At 32.6% G+C, this 12,549-nt stretch overlaps 2 protein-coding genes, 1 long non-coding RNA gene and 1 pseudogene across 4 annotated transcripts; 1 reads left to right on the forward strand and 3 right to left on the reverse strand.

Annotated features, from left to right (window-relative positions):
- Nucleotides 1–27: 27 nt before the first annotated feature.
- LOC104787349 (nuclear transcription factor Y subunit C-3) lies at nt 28–1,479 on the reverse strand. Its single transcript, XM_010512920.3, has 3 exons — nt 1,194–1,479; nt 300–981; nt 28–194 (listed from the first exon to the last, which is right to left on the reverse strand). The coding sequence occupies exon 2, from the start codon at nt 974–976 to the stop codon at nt 317–319; it is 660 nt and encodes a 219-aa protein (XP_010511222.1). The 5' UTR covers nt 977–981; nt 1,194–1,479; the 3' UTR covers nt 28–194; nt 300–316.
- Nucleotides 1,480–1,809: 330 nt separating this feature from the next.
- Nucleotides 1,810–2,874, reverse strand: LOC104789460 (uncharacterized protein At3g49140 pseudogene; annotated as a pseudogene).
- Nucleotides 2,875–3,634: 760 nt separating this feature from the next.
- Nucleotides 3,635–7,135, reverse strand: LOC104787348 (putative serine/threonine-protein kinase PBL7). 2 transcript variants are annotated; one of them, XM_010512919.3, is made up of 6 exons: nt 6,835–7,135; nt 6,389–6,684; nt 4,821–5,221; nt 4,424–4,556; nt 4,199–4,288; nt 3,635–3,961 (listed from the first exon to the last, which is right to left on the reverse strand). In XM_010512919.3, the coding sequence occupies exons 1-6, from the start codon at nt 7,133–7,135 to the stop codon at nt 3,791–3,793; spliced, it is 1,392 nt and encodes a 463-aa protein (XP_010511221.1). In that variant the 3' UTR covers nt 3,635–3,790. The 2 variants fall into 2 exon arrangements, with proteins under 2 accessions (XP_010511221.1, XP_087306895.1); XM_087450769.1 differs by lacking the exon at nt 3,635–3,961 and having other exon boundaries at nt 4,193–4,288.
- On the forward strand, nt 6,392–7,344 carry LOC147944365 (uncharacterized). Its single transcript, XR_015557513.1, has 2 exons — nt 6,392–6,574; nt 6,838–7,344. It is a non-coding gene; the product is annotated as an uncharacterized LOC147944365 (long non-coding RNA).
- Nucleotides 7,345–12,549: the final 5,205 nt, after the last annotated feature.

The raw sequence follows: 12,549 nt of genomic DNA on the forward strand, positions 1-12,549 counted from the left end.
ATGTAATCCTTAAATTGACTGAAAAAAGATCAAGAAAAACCAAATTGTATAACAAGAAATATATCCATGGATCATAAAACATACATAAATTATTCCACTACACCAAAGTTTTATGTCTGAAAATTATCTATTAACATTCTTCTTCTTGGGTAGATCCACCGGATAGAGAGGTTCGAATTAGAAGGCTGCTGGCTCTGCAGAAAAACAAACAAGAAGAAATGATATCAAGTTTTGTTTCCATGAAAGGGATATATATATATATATATATATATAGCACAAATCAAAAACAAAAGACTCACAGTTTCATTAGGCAAAGTTAGTTGTCAGGATCCTGCTGCTCAGGTGCTTGCTGTTGCCACATTGGTTGACCCATATACGCGTTAGGCGGATATGCACCAGGGTTACCCATAACCATTCCAGGGTTCCCAATAGGAGCAGTTCCAGGAGGCAAGTAGCCATACGGGGGGTAACCCGAAGCAGTGGCGGCTTCAGCACCAACACCACCCAAGACTTCATCACGAAGATCCTCCCTAGGAACAATATCCACAAGGAAATCAAAGATATCAGTCCTAGTCACAGCAGCAGCGATATCGTTCTTCTGCAGCGTCCTCCTCTTGTTCTCCTCAGTGTGGTTCCACGACCTGAGGGTAAGCTCCAGGATAAACATCTCGCAGGCCCTGGCGAACACAACAGGCGCCTCAGCGGAGATCATCCTCACGTCCTCATCAGCTTTCATGATCTTCTTGATCCTGGCCAGGGGAAGGCTATGGTTCTTGAAATCAGTGGTCTTCTCAATCTCTTTGAATTGAGTCTCCCAGAAAGACTGGAGCTGTTGAGTGAGCTGCTGCTGCTGTTGCTGGTGGATCTGGTGGTACGCAGGATGGTCAGAACCAGCTGGTGCAGTGGTGGTCATTGGGTTGGTTTGGTATGGGTTAGAACCGTAGTTCATAGCTGATGATTGTCCTTGTTGATCCATTCTCTCTACCAAAATTCAAAAACAGACAACAATAACAAACCTAAAAGCTGATTTGGTGTTCATTCTCTACTTACATAAAATAATCAAACCAAAAATATCAAATTTGAACAAACATAACTTATTTACATGAAATCAGAGAAATAGGGTTTGATTCAAAACCTGATTTTGAATATAACCCAGAAAAATGTTGGGAAACTTAGAAAGTGAAATAGGTTACCTTGAGAATCTGGAGAGATTGATTGAGAAGAGGAGTGTGAGATTTTTGTGGAGAGCTTTTGATGGAGGATGGGAGAACTTTTGAGATCTGGACTTCTTATGGGTTTTATCGCCTTGGATGGATTTCTTTTTTTTTTTAGGGGTTTTGGTTTGGTTTACACTTTCCTCTAAAGTACTAGTATATAGTAATTGAATAATAATATAAGGAAATAGAAGACAGATGGCGTTATTAGCAAGAAGAGGAAAGGGTTTTAAAAGGTAAATAAAGATGTCTTTCTAGTTTCCAGTCTATTACAAAAATATATATATATATAAATAAATCATTTCAGCTTACGTCACATTACACCTTTTTGTTGTTTGTAAAGTATTATTGAAACCATTTTGTTTGTAAAGTATTATTGAAATCACAACGGCCCATTAAGTGACTAGCCCGTTGAGCAGACTTTTGATGTCCAAGAAGCTCAACTAAGGTAAGAGAGAGAGCTAGCTACTCATTCAGGGCCTACCAATGCCTTCAAATTTTGGCATTTCTCGAATTTTCAACCTACTACAATAATATCTCAGATTCATCTCCACTTGGCCTACCAATGCCTTCAAATTTCTCTCCTGAGAGTTTTCTACATCCTTTTTTTTTTTTTTTTTTTTTTGTCAGTACATGTAGCCTTACAATCAGAGATATGTTTTTGGATATCCGAGTGATCTTCCACAACAACACGACTCAATATATAGTCCCTGGATAGCAAGGCCAGCTGACGGCTGCTCCATCCAATTTACAGGATCATTTGAAGCAACCTCGGCCATCCTCCTGGCAAAATACGTAGGATGACAATACCGCATTGTTTCCAAGTTTGCCCAGTCTCCAAGTGATTCATCAGAATCCGAAACATAATCATCGTCTTCATCTCCATCTTCTAGAACAGCAACCCATTCCTCATCATCTTTGTCTTCTCTTTTATCTTCATCCCCCTTGGTTTTCATCCTCTACTTCACTTTCACCATCATCGATTTCTTCAATCTCGAAACCAATACCAGATGGACTGCTCAGCTCCATATCCTTAATCATCTCCATCGTATCAAACCTACTATTACTTGCATGCACATAATTGTTATCAGAAGCAACAACAGTTTGCATTTATGTCCTCATTTTCTTTTACTTGAAAGTATATATTTTCATGCTGATCTGTTACATAAGGTATATTCAGCCAGAGAATATTCTCATGAACTCCAATACCAAGTAAACCTGAAAGCATCAGGGTTCCTTTTTTTGTTCACCTAAACAAGACACACTCAATGATGGTTCTAGCAGTTTCAGGAGGTGAAAGCCTAGAATCTGCAGGATTCTCTGGCAAATATGCTCTGATATCTTTTGAAGGATGATAACTTGGCTTCCCAGTTGGCTTCTTAGGATTTGAAGTTGAACCCAAATACTCTACTATGGCTTGAGTTCTATTCTTCCGCAAATATTTTCTTGTAAAATAGTCACTGTTACACTTGAGAAATCCACTCCCAGAACAAGTGTTGAGGCGGTGAGGATGAAAGAATCGGCAAGGCGCGACATGGAAGCAGCCTCCTCCTCCCTCCTCTGTTTTCGATACATGACAATGCCGGAGAAGCGCCGTGGAAGAGAAGAATCCTGGTACGGCCATGAGCGAGACTGCGAGAGAGAGAGACACTCGAAGAAAGCTAAGGAGAGAGCACCTCCGAGGCCGAAGCAAATACTGGAGTCAAATTTTCCTTTTTTTGTACTGTGAAATATTGTAAAATCATCCAAAGTTTATCATAAAATCTCACAAAATCACATTTCATTTTCTTTCTTTTTTAATATAAAACTCTAAAAATAATCAAATCTTCTAAAAACTCATTAAAGTCTTCCAAAATTCTAAAATATTAAAATCCTACAAAATCATTTAAAAATCAAGTTCAATATCCCCTTCTAAGTAATTGTCACAAGACAACTATGTTTCTTGTTCTTCTTCTTTATGATCGTTGCAGACACGAGAGAGAATGATGGATGAAAGATTTGTAATCTAAGCCAATAAGCAAGGTACTTATATATTGGTATTATAGCTCATGGACTCATGGTTCACAGGAGCAAATTCCTAGAAATGTTAAGTCATATATGTCTTTGACAATTAAAAAATCAACATAGAGAAGTTCGCTTTATAAGGTGATTACACACTGGAGAAAAAAGATCACCGCGGATCTAGAGATTCATGGACTTCACGATGCATTGAAGGATGAAAAACAAGAGGTCTCAAATTAAAAAAAAAAAAAGAAAAGTGTTACTTTAGGTTTAAGAATCATTATAGTAGGTATACAAATGCTATCTCTCAAAAAAAAGAAAGGAAAGTTATATAATCTACCATATTTCTAAGTGTAGGTTGTGTGATATGTGATCATGTGTGTTAGAGAAAAGATATTGATTATTATAGAGAAGACTTGTTAGCATCTTAAAGAGCCTTGACTAGTGTAAGAAAAGCTGTATGGACTCCATAAATTTTACAAAGATAAATGGATTCATTTATCTATACAAAGATACAACAGTAAAGATGATCTCAACTTAAAAAGGGAATATAATTACATTAAAACAAAGTAGTGTCATGGCATAATATCATCAAATGACAAGCTTTCTCGACGGCTAGGAAACCGAGAAGAATCAGAACTTTTGTTGAAAGCTTTAACAAGGGGAATGAGCGAGTGAACAACGTCCGTCATCAACGGTCTGTAACTTGCTTCTGGTTGCACACACACTGCTGCTATGGCTGCTACCTGTTTTTATAAAAATCCATCACAACTCTTGCCCATACAGATATAGATATACAAATTAGCGTAACTTTCCATGTCACACAAACAATTTTAGTCCAATGGTTTCATAAATGTTGTGTTAGATCAATCAACTGTATGGTAGTCTAGTGAGTGAGATGTCACATCCACTATGCTTCCAAATTAATAACATTTAACACATTTAATAGCAAGAAAAATAGAAAGTAAGTGAAGAATTCACACCTGAATAAGATCTTTTTGTGAGTATTGACCTTTCATGGTTGGATCCACCATTTCACTAATTTTTTCTCTATTGGTTAGCCTTGGAAGAGCCTGAAATTATATGCCACATTTTCACTATGAATATCAAGCTATATAAGTAGTACTTCTAAACAATTGTAGGCAAGTTACACATGTTCTCGTGGAGGTATTGAGTAATTCAAATATATAATATGCTACTGAACATACCCATGAGACAAGGACATCTTGTCCTCGCGGACGCCTTGAATCGATCGGTGTACGACCCGTTAAGAGTTCTAGTAACACAATACCATAACTATAAACATCTGATTTTGTAGTAAGCTTTCCAGTAGAGGCGTACCTATCTCAACACAAATGATATGGTTATGTTTTGGCTCTATATAGAAATTTAGTGATCATAATCTTTCTAATTCATGAGTAGCACACTATGGGTAGACAAAAATTACTATCATATTCCATATTTGTAGGTGACATGGCATTTATTTTTCTTGGTTACAAATTGATTTTCGAACTCATAGGCCTAATGGATCAAGCCACTTTGTTATTACTTCTTTTTTTTTTTTTGGCAAAAGTATGAAAATAATTAATGTGAAATGTTACTTACTCTGGAGCAAGATATCCCGTGGTACCAAGTACTCTTGTTGAAATCTCACCATTTAGTTTATCAGATGCAGTTTTCGCCAACCCAAAATCCGAAACTTTAGCTCGATTATTTTGATCCAATAAAATGTTGGTACACTTGAAGTTCCGGTGGATCACAGTAGAGACTGTATTTTCGTGTAGAAACTCTAGAGCTCTGGCACAATCAAGAGCGATCCTAAGCCGGGTTCCCCAATCTAAAGGTTGAGATTGATCCTTTAGATTCTTACAACTGTGATCGTGGAGATGATGCTCCAATGTACCATTAGGCATATATTCAAATATTAGGATCCTGTGGTTTTGATCGGCACAATATCCAAGTAACTCCACCAAATATGGGCATTGTAATCGACTAAGAAGATCCACCTGCACCATTAAGAGATTACATTCGTTTATGTAATTGTAAACTTAAGGTCACAAGTCAACAAATGCTGATAATGTAGTTGTGACGTTTTAATTACTAGTTAATAAACAAATCCACTTGTTTATTTATTGACTATTCCACAAAATAGTATTGAATAGTGGTACTTTCTTTACTAAATATATAGGCACACGGACCAAATTCTTATATCAAATGATTTGAACTTTATAAATCCCAGCACATGGATGCCAATTGCCAAATAAAACAAAAAAAAATCTGAAAGGGGCATGTCAATTAGAGGAATCCGATTTCAATTGTTTTTTGTTTTTTTTTAGATTACGTTGTATTTTAGCAAATACAGATATTGGATAGGAAAATATTTAAAAAAATAATTTTTTTTTTTAAAAAAACAAAAAAGTTACAATCATGTGATCTATTTTAAAACTCTTAGTTATTGTTCTATAGAAATCTAAATCATGGATGGTAATTACCTGACTGTACAACACAGAGAGTTATTGGTCAACATATGTATTGTAAAAAAAAATTCTTTTTTTTTTCTGTCAAACATGTATTGTTGTATAATCCAGGAAAGGATATATGTATTACTATACGATCTATTGGATTTATAATAAAAACACGAACTTTCTCATCTATAAAATGTTGTTTACAATAAATCTTCTAAAATATTATTTTAAAAATTATATCATCAACTTTAAAAAAAAAAAATGCAAGTTTACCTTCAACTTCCAAAAATAAAAGCCTAAATGGAGAAGTCGAATTAAATCCGTAGTATCTCAAACGTATTTCGAAAAACCTTTACGGTAATTACCGTATTTTACATGAGGATTTAAAAAAATTATTATCTTATTATTTTATCGAATTTTGTTAATTTTTACACTGACCCGACTTGGGACCAGCAAAATTTATTAATTTATGGTGTTTATTAATTTATAGAGTATTAATTTATAGAGGTTTTACTGTATATTAAAAGTTTCAAAGATTTCAAAATTTACAATGCAACGGTAGATTATTCAAAATTTTCAATATATATACTTTTTATAATACCAGTATATTAATTTCATGTGTTGATAACATGGAAACAATAAATAAGCACAAAAAGGGTAGATAAGAAAGAATGGATAATAAATGAAGTGGGCACGGGAACGACTAACCTCAATCCTAAAGGACCGTTCTTCATGCTTTTGGTTACTAGCATTATCATTAAGCATATGAAGCTTTTTAATGGCCGCAAGAGTTCCGTCACTTAGTACTCCTTTGTACACATCTCCATATCCACCGCTTCCGATCTTCTTCTCTTCGCAGAAATTATTAGTTGCAATCTCTAGTTCCTTATATGTGTACGCTTCTACTCCTTCTGCTCGGCTTCTCCTACAACTTTTTGGCTGTGGTGGCAATTGTCTGAATGATGTTGGGTTTCTTGAATATAGACAATCTCTCTTGATGTCATCTAACAAGAAAATTAGAGTTCATTGGATGTGGAAGTGATTCTATACTAGTACAAAAATACAAGATTTTTCACTCATTGCTGATTGATTTTGAATTGAAAACTCACGAAGTTTGGAAAATTAAGGAATTAATGTGTATATATGTGTCTTACCAGGGCTAGATGTGTAGCTGTAGTTGGTTGAAGTTCCACCGTTGTTAATGTTACTAAAGCTCTCTTTGCAAGATAATTGTTGTGCTTTGTCTCTTGCGGATTTAAGCCGATGAAGTAAAAGGATTATAAGGAGAATTGCAAAAATTATGAAGAATGAGATGATGGAGATACCAATGATGATCATGGCATTTATTGAAATGAGGCCATGCTGGTTCTGCTCTTGGCTGCTCCGGGATGGTGGATGATGGATGTGGTGGTTGCTATGGCTTTTGTTTTCCATTTTTACAATGGAGTTGTTCATTTATGAGAGAGCTGATGGGAGGGGGAGAGGGGAGTGTAGGTTTGGGAAAGAGTTGAAGTATATTTCTCTATATATACACATATATGCCAGATATGTATTGAGTGAAATAGATGAAAGAAGACATCAGAAAAAAAAGAAAAAAAAACATTGGAAACACAGGCTTATAATATTACTAGTAGTCACTTCGTGCTACGTACGGATTTAGTTTACGTTGTTTTTAAATATTTTTTTATCATCAACATCTTTCTTTTTTACCTCAAAATACCGGTTCAAATAGGATAGCCTCGTGAGCTTACCATTTCGGAACCTGCGGATTTACATAGGAAAAGAAAGATCCTCGTGCTCAAGCCCTTTTGCAAGACGAATGACACAGACATTGTTCAATCTATGTATACATCCAATAAAAAACATAGAAAACTTTCTTTGATAAGACGGTAAAGAATCTAATTCCAAAGCAAACGCGGGCCTGTCTTTTGACTCATCTATGACACTTAAAATCTCTTGACAATCTGTCTCAAAATGAACTATATCATATCCCAGAGAGAGAGAGAGCACTTTCCATGGCCCATCATAGAGAGAGAGAGCGCATTTTCATTGAAAACCTAAAACAACAACTAAATTAAAACAGAGGGAGTATTTCATTGTTATAGGAGTCACATAAACTTTGTGAGAGTTATAGATATTACATATTAATATATTTTCTTATATACTCCCTCCGTTTTTTATTACTTGTCGTTTAAGGTTGTTTGACACAGATTAAGAAAACCATTAAATTTTCTGTTTTATCCCTTTTTAATATATTTTCTAATTTTTTAGTGGTCAAAACATTAATAAAGCTTGATAGAATTGGAATTTTTACCAAAAATTTGCATTGGAAATATAAAACGACAAGTATTGGGAAACAAAAATTTATCTCTAGAATGACAAGTAATAGAAAACGGAGGGAGTATGTAATATTTCTAAATACTATTATTAATCATTCATTGCATTACTATAAATATTATGAAAGTTACGAAAATGAGAGTTAATTAGTACAACATATGGGATTGATGAGACATAATAGAAAAGTTAATAAAAAATGTGTCAGGTTTATAAAAATACATTATGTTGAATTAATAACTAAAGTTGTCTATTGTTTTAAATATATATTCAAAAGTTATATATTATAAATATAGATCTATGAACGGGCATTTTAGCTAATCAAATCATGAATTTAAATATATATATTCACTTCTCTCTTTAAACAGAAATATATACAATTATCTCCTTATCAAAAAAAATATTCAATTCTCATTTAGTTATTTAGATATTATATATTAAAATATACTTTAGTTTAATTTAAATGGATTTAAAATAAAATAAAATAATGTAATATCAAAATCATGTGAATTATTTATATTAAAGTGTGAAAATAAAACAGCTAATTATTAGTTGACATTATCCTATACAACCCAAATATATATATATATATATATATATATATATTATAATCTTATATCTGTAAACTATTTAATCATCAAATGATTTGTTAAGTAAAATTTTTATTATGTAAATTCAATTGAATAAATTTGTTACACTAAACATTAAAAGAAACAAAATGACACTTGTGAAAGAAGAGAACATCAAATGACAATCTTTTGCAGCTTTCCAAAAGAAAACTTTACTTTATTATTAGATGATATAATATAGTAAGAGTTCTTTCAATTCCTACTCTAAGAATCTGACGCCCAACATCATTATATATTTCTTTTAAAATCAAATACACATGACATTATTTATTTTCTTTTATAAATATTTTAAAATGATTGCATAAATCATCAAAAGATGAACAATAGAAAAAATAATTTACATTTTCGGAAAATATATTCAAGACATAGTAAGACAATATTTCTTCTAAAGTTAGGAACTTCCGGAAAATAGATGATACGATACTATTGTTATCGGTGTTTTGTTGTTCGTTGGAGATTGAATCGAGGATAGAATGGAAAGTAAATGTTTACCGGTGTAAATGTTTCGTTGAAGAGGATGTATTTGTATGGTAATCTGTTGTTTTTAGAAAACTAAACTTTATAGAATGTTTGAGCCTTTAAGAAGGAGAAGGGATTAAAATAAAATATTAATTATCATAAATTCGCAAAGTGTTTCAAAATAATAAGTTAAAAAGAAGAAGTAATATAAACAAAAATGAAAATTGAGGAAATAGTGGGTATTATTTCAAATCAAAACATAACTGATTATATTCATAATTTATTCTGAAATTCCTAATATGAAAACTTCTAAATTTTATGTAATTAAAAAAATACATAACGTTCTTCAATAATAAGTGTGAATCGAACAATAGAATTAGATCAAAACCATCTCATAATCTTACGTAATTTTTCAGAAAGTAAGCTCAAAATTTTAATTTTACATAAACAATTTTTTAAAAATTTAAACTAATTTACTTAAATAATACCTACCCACCATCTTACTTAAATTTGATTCTGTGCCCGTGAAAATTATATAAGATCCAAACACAGAAATTAAACCCAAAAATTCAAACCTATAAATTTAATTAAATATTGGTATATAGTTCCAAGATGAAACCAACCACAGACTGATATAAGGTGGCTTTAGATTTTTGGGGTTGCATATGTTTCTGATAAAAGAAGGAAGAAAATGTAGATGTTTTTTTTTTCTTTTGGTTTTATGGACCTGTAGTTAATTAGGTCAAAACTATAGTTAATTAGCCCCAAACAAAAAAATACATGTGTCAGAAATATAGTAAACCAAGTGTCATCTGCTTAACAAAAATTGAAAAAAATCTTCTCATATTATATAAGATTTTTAGAGAAATAAACAATAATTTAAAAACTAAATTAATTGGCAAAGTACACATTCTTCTCAACTCAATGGGTACGGTAATGTGTAGTTTCAGCTGGTTCTAATATTAGAAAATATGCATGTTGCTGTTTTGAAAGATAAAAGCCATTCATGCACCAATTGGGGTCTTCAAGAAAATGTAAAATTTTGTGTGTTTGATAGTTTAGATGTAATATTCACGGTCAAGTTGAAAAGATACAAGAAATTGTAATGAACGACCCCAATCGGTGCATGAACAACCTGCCAAAATATAGGATAAACTCTTAATTATTCCAATACTTGATGATGATCATGCATTAGAAAATATACTGGTAAATGAGGTTACATCATTGCAATTTTTATATTATGATAGTGTATATGATTTTTATTTTACAGAAAAAATAATGTTTACCTAAAATATAACAATGCGTTTGTTTCTTAAATAAGTTTTCAATTAGCGTGTTTAGTCCTAAATATTTTCAAAAACAGTTTATCAACTAGAAGAGAGACAAACTTAATGATCTTTGAGATAATATGAAGAAAATTTAATTAACAAAATCAATTGAAAATACCAAGCATTTCTTCAATAACAATTAACAACTATGATATCATAATTTCATATGTCGGGTGAAAAAATATCAAAACGTTACCCAAACCAAAACTAAATAAAACAAAGGTAAAATTGGAGTTGAATTATTTGCAATTTGGTATATCAACTTCTAGTGCATCGGAACTTTGTGTAGGTGCGTAATGAAAATGACTTTTCTTTAAGCTAATACAAAAGAAAAGACGAATTACAAAAGCACCAACACGAGCAATTTGTTTTCCTCACGAAATATAGATAGATAAGTTTTATTTATGGCCATACACATAATGTGAAGGAAAATTCCTTTTTGGATTTTTTGGTTTCTCTTTCTTCTAACATGTGTCGATGATCACTTGAACTACTATGTGTTCTAGTTCTTTTTTAAAAAAATGTTCTTAAATTGTAGAACGACTTAATCTTGTCTTTTTATATTTTTGTTACGAAATATACGTTATATAGTTGAACACCAAATATTATTTTATATCTTATCTTATATTTTTGAATATTTTTATTTTATTACTTTTCAATTTGGTAGTTTAATCGTATTGTGTAGATATATATAGAGATATACCCCTAAATAGTACTAATCTATGTTTTTCTTCCAAAGTTAGCACCTACTCTCAAATATTCCACATTTAGCACAAATTTAATATAATAAAATATTTTCAATTTAAAAAAAAATCTAAAATATCACTATCTCGATCTCTCACTTCTCCGCTTTGTTCTCGTCGTTGAAGACCACCTCCTTTGCCGTTCTTTGTCACCGGAGTCTCCAGCTCTTTCATCTTCATGGATCTAAGATACCAGTGGCTGCTTTGGCCATTAACTTTATGAATCTCCATGGCTAATCGCACATATCGTGACGGCTCAATTTGGAAAAATGATGGACGAAAGCTTAGTACAGAGAAAAAGCTGAACGCGACGGAGAATTGAGTTGCAGAGATGGAACACGAATGAGATCTGGGTCTTAGTTCGCTTAACATAGAATTGGATCTAATTTCAGACATTTAGGAAGACATTCATGAACTTCAAGGTCTTCTTCCTAAACGTTCAACAAGGAAGCTTATTAAAATTACGCTTTTCATAGTTTCAGGTCAAGCTTCAAAAGCTTACGACCAGCAAAGCTTACGGCCGGCGAAGTGTGCGGCGAAGCTTACGACAAGTTTTGAATTGGGGGAGGGGGGACCGTTCGTCACCGTTTTCTTCTCAATTGCTGAGACCACCACATAAGCTGCTAAGTGTGAAAGAGGAAGTGGAAACAAATGTGTTGTGCTGGATGAAGTAGGTAGACAAGAAGTTCAAGCATCTCCAATCTTAATTGGTTTTAGGAATTTGATGTTAAACGAATTAGTAAATTGTTTGGAAACTAGTCTTGAATTGTATCTTGGTTGTATACTGCATTTTTGAAGCTTAAAGTGCAATTTTGTGTAGATTAGTTTTCTCATATATTCTAAGTGATAGGCAAAACTGATTCATGTGCTTTTAGTATTTGTCAGTGCTTAATCCTTGATTTTATTGAGCTTTGAGTATTTGTGATTGGTTAAAATGCAATGCTCTTTCAATTATGGTTACACAGGTTGCATCACAACCAAAGAGCTGGGAACAGTTATGGGTTTACTAGGACAAAACCCAACAGAAGATGAGCTCCAAGACATGATCAACGTCGTTGATGCAGATGGAAACGGCACCATCGACCTTAGGTGTTGACTACATAGGTGTTGGTTTCAGACATTTAGGAATACTTTCATAAAATTCAAAGACCTCTTCCTAAACAATATGAAATCCTTCCTAAATTTAAAGAAATGAATTTTGATCATCTTTTATTTATGTTTGCTTCAATATAACCCATATTACTCCATTTAGTGAGGGATATTGATATTGTTTTGTGCACATCATGAGATATACATACATATATATGTAATGATTTGATTTTGTTTCTTTCTAAATATTTGTGAAGACTATCCTGAATTTTAAAGTGTTATTCCTC

This window comes from Camelina sativa, chromosome 5 (assembly GCF_030686135.1).
Source record: "Camelina sativa cultivar CO46 ecotype springtype chromosome 5, ASM3068613v1".
NCBI lineage: Eukaryota > Viridiplantae > Streptophyta > Magnoliopsida > Brassicales > Brassicaceae > Camelina > Camelina sativa.